General features: G+C 38.2%; 1 protein-coding gene across 1 annotated transcript; it reads left to right on the top strand.

Annotated features, from left to right (window-relative positions):
• Positions 1–538: 538 nt before the first annotated feature.
• Positions 539–7,681, top strand: LOC146393947 (gastrin-releasing peptide receptor-like). The gene is made up of 4 exons (XM_084924476.1): positions 539–980; positions 2,187–2,538; positions 2,852–2,965; positions 3,667–7,681. Exons 1-4 carry the CDS (start codon positions 610–612, stop codon positions 3,934–3,936), a joined length of 1,107 nt encoding a protein of 368 aa, XP_084780602.1. The 5' UTR covers positions 539–609; the 3' UTR covers positions 3,937–7,681.
• Positions 7,682–8,149: the final 468 nt, after the last annotated feature.

Here is an 8,149-nt window from a genome sequence, read left to right on the forward strand (position 1 = left end):
CTGCATTTTGTGTCTACTTGTGTTTTCTTTGTTAATATCAAAATGTAATTGAAGATCATTTTAGTGTGACAAACATACAAAAACATTTTCTATCTATCTATCTATCTATCTATCTATCTATCTATCTATCTATCTATCTATCTATCTATCTATCTATCTATAGTGTAAAAACAGACTTAATATGACCTTTGTTTACATGTTTTCTACAGTACATACCCTCCGTGCTTCATAAAGTAAATACATAGACAAGACTATTTTAGTGATACTTAAAGTTATACAATTATAAAACGTCTTTCTATTTTGATCCACCTTTAGAGAAAAATGTAACTGTGAAATAATAGATTTTTTTGCTTCTTTTGTGTGTTTCATTTTCAGGCTTTCTCTCTAAACTCAAATACCACTGACACACTTAATATTGGTGCACTTTGAGTTCCACTAAGCGCACCGGGTGGCCGCTTGAGACCTGCACACGTCATCAAAATATCACGATAACTTCTCCAGTTGTTTTATTTTTTGGAAACCCTGAAAGGACGTGTTGTCATATCTCAGAGTTTAAACATTTATCCCAAATTATCTCTGGAACAGTCCGTTGGTTTGACGGTGGGGGAGATGGAGCATCAGCATACAAACGCGTCGCGCAGCCTCATTTCTCCTCCAACCCCGGCGCAGACGATGTTGTACACCGGTGTAGCCATCGCTTCTGTTTACGGTGTAATCATTGTGTTGGGGCTAATCGGCAACATCACACTCATCAAGACGTTTTGCTCTGCCAAATCCGTCCGAAATGTGCCGAATCTCTTCATGTCGAGTCTTGCGCTCGGGGATGTTTTACTGCTGGTGACCTGCGCTCCGGTGGATGCCAGCCGCTACCTGTCAGAGGAGTGGCTGTTCGGCAGACTGGGCTGTAAAGTCATCCCCTTCATCCAGCTCACCTCGGTTGGGGTTTCTGTGTTCACTCTCACAGCCCTGTCCGCTGACAGGTAGGTTTTTACCAGTGTACCTCACCATAACTAAGGATAACTTAAAGCAGCATCCATAAAGAAGTTAAACGACTGTATGTCTTCTATTGAAACCACAGGACGTAAAAACTTAATGTCTAAGTAGATATTTACCTGTGTATCGATCCTCGGAAAATTACGCATGACAGAGCTTCTGCTCTGGTCTGTTGCCACGTGTAAAGCTATAAATGCAATCAATAGCTACACAATCATAATTATTTGCTATAAATGTATTAGTTAGAATTAGGAAACTTTTGCTATTATATATAACAGTCACTGGTACAGCTTCGTAAAGCAATTAAAAGATGTTCTAAGTTTCGGCTTTTGGTGAAAAACATAAATGCTGCACCTATAATGTTCCTGTGCATCCTGTGCTTCAAGAGTTTGTTATCTGAATAGCCTATAATGCAATCCTAAACCTGATAGAGGAAAAAAATACCTTAAACGTATCTTTGACAAGAAACACGATTGTTTACATGTTTGAATGTAAGTATGCGAGGACAATCAATTCATTTTGCTGCACATTTCCTAGACATCATTTCTCCACTCCTCTTTAAATAAAGAATGTTAAAGGATTTTACATAGAAAGTTTGTTCACACTGCATTTTTCAGAAAGTGAAATCTCAGCTTTAAAGATGGTAATGTCACATCTGCACTTGTGTACAAGAGCAGACTGATATCTATGGTGCTGATTATGATAATGCCCATCGAATGTACTGGTAGCATCTGAAGCAGGTGTCTCAAACCATTGAGAGCATAAACAGTCAAAGACAAGAGATTCATTCACCGTATGCAAATATGCAAATAACAAGGAAAAAAAAGCTGCTGACCTCTGAGTTTTCCCAGCTCCAGACTGTTAATGGGACAGGAACACACCTTTGAAAACAAAAGAAGCTGTAGATTCCAAACTGGTCTGAGTCAGTCACTATTAAGGAACACTAGTCAATAAGATGGAATTAACGTGAAACGTACTTTGATGGAAACAGCAATGGGACATGCTTTATGGGACAAAACCCTGTTTTAGATGCAAGGATGTGGTAGGTTTAATTAATGTCTACTTTTAGATTTCACTTAGAAAGCACTGACTGCCTTGCATGCCTCTACAGAACACACAAGGTCTCTTTGTCTCCTTGTCTAACTGCGCGTGCATGTGTGTGTGTTTAATTTACCTCTGTCTGTGTCTTTTAGGTACAGGGCCATTGTAAGACCCTTGGATGTTCAAACATCAACCTCCATTACCAGCATTGTCCTGCAAGCATTGCTTATCTGGGTCTTGTCCCTGATCCTGGCAATACCGGAGGCTGTGTTCTCTGACCTCCACACCTTCAACATCACCTCCACTAATGAGAGTTTTGTTACCTGTGCTCCTTATCCCCATGGAGTTGAACTGCACCCTCAGATTCACTCCATGGCCTCTTTCCTCATTTTCTACATAATACCACTGCTGGTCATATCTGTGTACTACAGTTTCATCGCTCAGAGCCTGATGAGGAGCACCTGCAACCTGCCAGTGGAGGGAAATGTGCATGCAAGACGACAGGCTAGTGTTAAATTTGTTACTTGGCAAGCTATAGATCAGTTTGGGTTATTCTTATGACATGAATCCCCACTAGAAATTTACTGCCAACTTAAAAATGATCGTTGCTTGTCTGTTGTCTTTATTACGCTACCAAGGAAACAAAAACAGTCAAAGCAAAAAATTAGGGGAATAATTCTCCATACTGGAAAAAAATGTATTTCTACCATGTTTGTAGTCTTTTAAAATGTACCATATATTTCCCCTGTAAATGTTTGTAATGGTCCTCAAAATCTGAATTAATCTAAACATTTTGTTTTTTGTATGTGAACAGCAGATTGAATCAAGAAAACGCTTGGCCAAGACAGTGCTGGTGTTTGTTGGTCTGTTTGCACTATGCTGGCTACCCAGTCACATTATATACTTATACCGCTCCTATCACTACTCCCAGGTAGGCAAATATTATTATTATTATTTTTTTTTTTTTTTATCAGAATCAGAATACTTTATTGATCCCTAGGAGAAATATTGTTGGTTACAGTGCTCCAGTACAAACAGTAACAAAAATAGACAATACAAGAAGTAAGAAATAGCCCAATATCTATCTATCTATCTATCTATCTATCTATCTATCTATCTATCTATCTATCTATCTATCTATATATATATATATATATATATATATTTAAAAGTCACTTACTAATAAATATCTGAATAACAAAGAAGAGCATGTGCAAAACGGGTGCAGCTATTGCAGTATTTGCACAACTCATCCATCTAACACACTGTGTGTAAGGTGGATGAGTTGTAACAGTGCAAATCAGTTTATATGTTTCTGTCTTTTTGTGTATTGTAAGTGGAACATATCTCAACTTTTAAAAAAATCTATTCTGCACAAAGTTATCTGATATATCCATTGATTTATTAATTTTGGTTCCATCCCTGATCTGAAAATGCCGTCAGCGCTTTTTGATTTAAAATATGCTATTTAAATAGAAATTGTTGTTTTGGAGTGTATGAGAAATCTGTTCCTGTTGGCTCACATAAAGTAGATCTTTTTAAAAAGAGTCAAGTCAGATGAATTTAGGTTTTTTTTAAAAATATTTTTAGATACCTCAAATCGAATCTTTTAATCTCTTTCTCGCCTGCCAGGTGGACACCTCGTTGCTTCATTTCGTCTGCAGCGTTGTAGCTCGTATCCTGGCCTTCACCAACTCCTGCCTGAACCCCTTTGCCCTCTATCTGCTGAGCAAATCCTTCAAGAAGCAGTTCAACCAGCACCTGTGCTGTTGCTGTCGCATCATCATCAAACACTCACAGAGCCCGATACATTACAGTACACGTGTGACTTCTGTCCGCAGCTCAAATCACTCTATGACCATCATTAATGGTAGGCAGCTCGGTCAGGAGGACTGTGTGTGAGCGTGAAAGTGAACTGCATCATGCATGTAACATATGTTTGTGTGGTTTTCTTGTGGCTTCAGTTCTCCACATGATACAATAAGCCCAAATAGTGATGTCTTCTCGAAAAACATTACACATCTACACAGTCAATTCAATCAATCTTTTGTTGATGTCCTTGAATCTTTTGCGGTGTGTAATATTTGTCTTTGTTAACTGTTAACTGTCACACAAAACACAACAGAAATAGGAAAAAACACAAGGAAAGTGTTTCTGGGGAGACAATAAACCGACGGACCAGTTGCAGGAACCCAAAACATGGTAGGTGTGTTTTATCATGATTCATATAATACTGATGACGGATTTTTAGGCTAATAGTTAGGCTAACACACTTACCTCTCATCTTTTCTTTCCTCACAAAACTGATAAATCCTTCACTTCTTTTAAGTGTCTCCCAGTGCAATTCTTAGCATATTTTGGTTCCTGCAACTGGTCTGTTGGGTTATTGTCTCCCCAGAAACACTTCCCTTGTGCTTTTGGAAATCAGTTTTTTCCTATTTCCGTTGTGTTTTGTGTGCTTTTGCAGCGTTTTTCTTATTGCTGGTGTTTTCTTAAGTTGCAGTCCGTTTGGCCTCTCAGGGCCACCGTAGGATAATCATTTTCCTTAAATAAGAAATTTACACAATATATTAATGTTTTCTATAACTGTTATAGGAAGCGAACAGTTATTCAGTGCAACTCAGTTTGAATTTTACAGGGCCGATTCACAACAGTACAACACCTCAAAGCGGTTTGCATTGCTGGGTAACGACCCTGCAATACTAGAAGGAAAACCCCAACATTCAGTTTAGCTCCTGTGAGCAAACACTTGGTGACAGTGGAAATGAAAATCTGAAAAGGAGAATACGTGGGCAAAGTTAGCTTAAAGACACCAGAATTCAACAAAAGCGAATCTTGAACTAATAATTCAACAGTGTCCTGTTCTTTTAATGACAAAGAAACGGTCCCTAGTGAAAATGTGACCTTTTCATTTCCTACAGACTTAGTGGACTTGCTTTTTTATATAGAGGAGAGGAACAAAAGAGTTGTTTCCTCTCTCTCTTATTTCCCTTGTCTCATGTTGCTGTGTCATCAGCAACATGACTGATTGGTTGGCCAATCATTTTAATTAATATGATGAATTAGAAACAACACCAGCACTGTGTAATTGGATATATCTGGTACTTTTGTCTTCTCCCTTATTTCCCGAAGGAAAATACCACAAGAGGGTGAGAAAAACCTCAAGCCTGGATAAATGTTCTGCTTCTTGAGAAATATCTCAAGCTTTATTTCCCAAAGGGAATGAAGCAGACCATTTATCCAGGCTTGAGTCTGGTAGTAGAAGCATACTAGTTTGTGACTCCCCAAGGTTGTTTGCGTCTCCTCCTGGTTTGAACCAGGGATCTTTTGTGTGTTAGCTACATGTTTCAACCACTGTACCACAAACGGGAAAACAGCTATTGAAACGTTGACACATTAAACAGTATTGTATGCATTTGCTATTATTTTGTTTTTAAAAATAAGCTTATCCTATGTAATCCGTATGCAGCCCCATTGATTTATATGTAAAACTTTGAACAAACCAAATACAGCTGTGATGCTCACCCTCAGAAATGTATTTTGAATGTTAACTGCCTCATTTGGCATCGTGAGTAGTAAACAGTGAATGTAAATCCACACCTGTGGTATTTGGCAGCACAATCCACAGCGATATTTTTGTTATGTAATTTTGCATTTAAATGCATTTCTTGGGCAAGTTAAATTTCAAAAATGTCATATAATTTGTCAGACTATCGTGTATTGATCACTTTTCTCTTACAATAGGATAAAACTCATTCAAAACCAGAGCCCTTAGTCCTGTTGACCCTGTATATGCCACATATCTTCTACACCAGTGTGCTCACTGGCCATGATTATTCTGTACTGTCACGTAATTAGATTTACCATCAGCATGTCACATCCCAATGTCCTAATTTGGTGTTTCACAGTGGGAGAAGATGTTGCCTGTAGTGTTTGTTTAGTTGTGGTTTGAGCACTTTGCCAAATTTCTGTCCTGCATGGTCTTAACCCCCTACTTAACATGTCATCTGTACAGACAGGCTCATTCGGTGAAGAGTCTCAAATGTAAATAGGTTATTAACTTTAACAGTTAAATAATGGAGAAAGTCAGATACAGATACAGACCAAATCCGGATGCACACTTTCATTTACGATCTGGAGGCTCCCCTAAATAGCTCTCGGGTTATTTGTTGTATGTTAAATGTTCTGCCAAATGGTGAGATGTCCTCCCAGCATCTCCTCCTGTTCCTCTGTTGCTGTTTGACTTGCTGCTTCTGTAAGCAGTGAAATTATCAATAAATTCCAGCGTGTCTGTTCCATTTGCAGCTGTATACAATGTGTCCAAAGTGTAAATAGACCACCATGTTTGGCAGATAAGGAGGCATGGTCTGGGCCATGAGCTGTTCCTGTTCCTGTTTTTTTTTTCTGCAGTTTTTACTCTCTGTTAGCTTTGTTTCTGTTGATTGTTCATCTGGAAATGTACATCTAAATCCTGCAGAACAGCCTGCATCTTAATGAGCTGTGCAGTCTTACAAGGGGTTTTCTTCACCATCAAAATGATTTCTGTTCATTTTTTAGTTACCGCTGCGCTCTGGTTAAATTTAAGTAGTGCAATTCAATTAACTTGGTACAAATTTTAACTGTAATTCAACCACTGGCTCTCACTCCTGTTCTCACTGAATGTAGAAAAACTGGGTTTACAAGCTTAAAAAAATCTAACTGCTGTTAAATTTCCACGGTGGTTTTTTCAAGCCTGAAAATATGAATCTTGGTGTTTTAGTGTGCATGGCTTTCCCAAGATGCTGACCACATCGAGACATGCTTTAATAAACAGTTTATAATAGTTTAGTGAAAAGTTTATTTTGGCAAATTAACCACCTCTGAAAGCTCTTTTCGTCATCTGCACGGTCACGTCTGTCCTCCTCATACATGCCTGTGCAAAAGTCTAAAACCCCTCTCATTGCCTTATACTTTGCTCTCAAAAAGTCACACTTTCTTGCAGCTTTTTAAAAAACGATCCCGAGCAATCGTTCTCTAGGCTTTTGGAAAGTCTTTCGAAGTTTTGGCTGATTTTTCACTCATTTTAATTCTCGTCCTTGTATATGACCGAAGGTTTTGTTGTTTGTTTCTTAAGCCACTTAACACCGACCTATGAATTATTCAAGCATAAAAAGGCATCTAAGTGCTATTAGCTGAAGACTTGGCATATCCCATCATAGCTTGCAGCATGTTCATAAAAACTTTAAGGAAATAGGCAAATGGAGGGGAAAAGAAGAATTGTAAGGCCTGAAAAACTATCTGCAGCAGATGAACATTATCTGAAAGTCATGTCCTTAAGAAATAGGAAAAGACAAAGGAGAGATGCATCTGCTTATTCATCTACTCTTTACTGAAGTCTCATCAGAGTATCAGTGGTAACAGGTCTGATGTAGTGTTTGCGCACTACTACTGTGATCTAGTGACAACTCATTCTCAAGCTAACTTATATTTTTTATTTTCATTTTTCATCTTCCTCCTCTTCTTTTGTTTTAAGAGCGTCGATTTATGAACAGAGCCTGAAGAACACTTTGAGTTCTCCTGAACTCGTCACACTTTTCACTCAGCTTCAAGGTCTGCGTTTGTGTAGGTGTGACATCCGTTCACTGAAATCTGTATCGATCTATGTGGCTGGCCACCTTGTTATAGTTAAGTGTTAGAAGACAAGCACATGTGAAAACTGTCAAATGTCATCATGTTTCCTTTTTGTCTGACTTGATGTCAGTATCCTTTAACATGAACTGTGTCTGTAAAATCAGTAAAATTCAAAATTGATGAACTCACTCCTTTAGTCCTCCTGTAACAAAAGAGTGACACATTTTCAAATTCCATGTACATTTTTACCTGATAGTTGACTGATCGATCAGTGACACAAATCCAGTAACCAATCTTTAAAATGTGACTTAACTTTTAAAATATCACAATGTCTACTGCTCACCTCTGTACTGTATCGGACCCAGTAAATTAATGAAAAGGTTAAAGAAATGAAGAAATACTGTGATGCCCCGACTCTCTGAAAGAAAGATCATTCATGCAGAAGCAAAAACCTTTCTCTGTTCAACAATGTGCTGCACTCTAACAAAATTACAGATTATTTCCA

Source organism: Perissodus microlepis, chromosome 1, assembly GCF_051167445.1.
Source record: "Perissodus microlepis isolate ML-2025 ecotype Zambia chromosome 1, ASM5116744v1, whole genome shotgun sequence".
Lineage (NCBI taxonomy): Eukaryota > Metazoa > Chordata > Actinopteri > Cichliformes > Cichlidae > Perissodus > Perissodus microlepis.

Coding starts and splice junctions, on each gene's coding strand:
- LOC146393947 (XM_084924476.1), top strand. CDS start 610: ATGGAGCATCAGCATACAAACGCGTCGCGCAGCCTCATTTCTCCTCCA. Junction 2,539..2,851: donor ATGTGCATGCAAGACGACAG/GCTAGTGTTAAA, acceptor TGTGAACAGCAG/ATTGAATCAAGAAAACGCTT. Junction 2,966..3,666: donor GCTCCTATCACTACTCCCAG/GTAGGCAAATAT, acceptor CTCGCCTGCCAG/GTGGACACCTCGTTGCTTCA.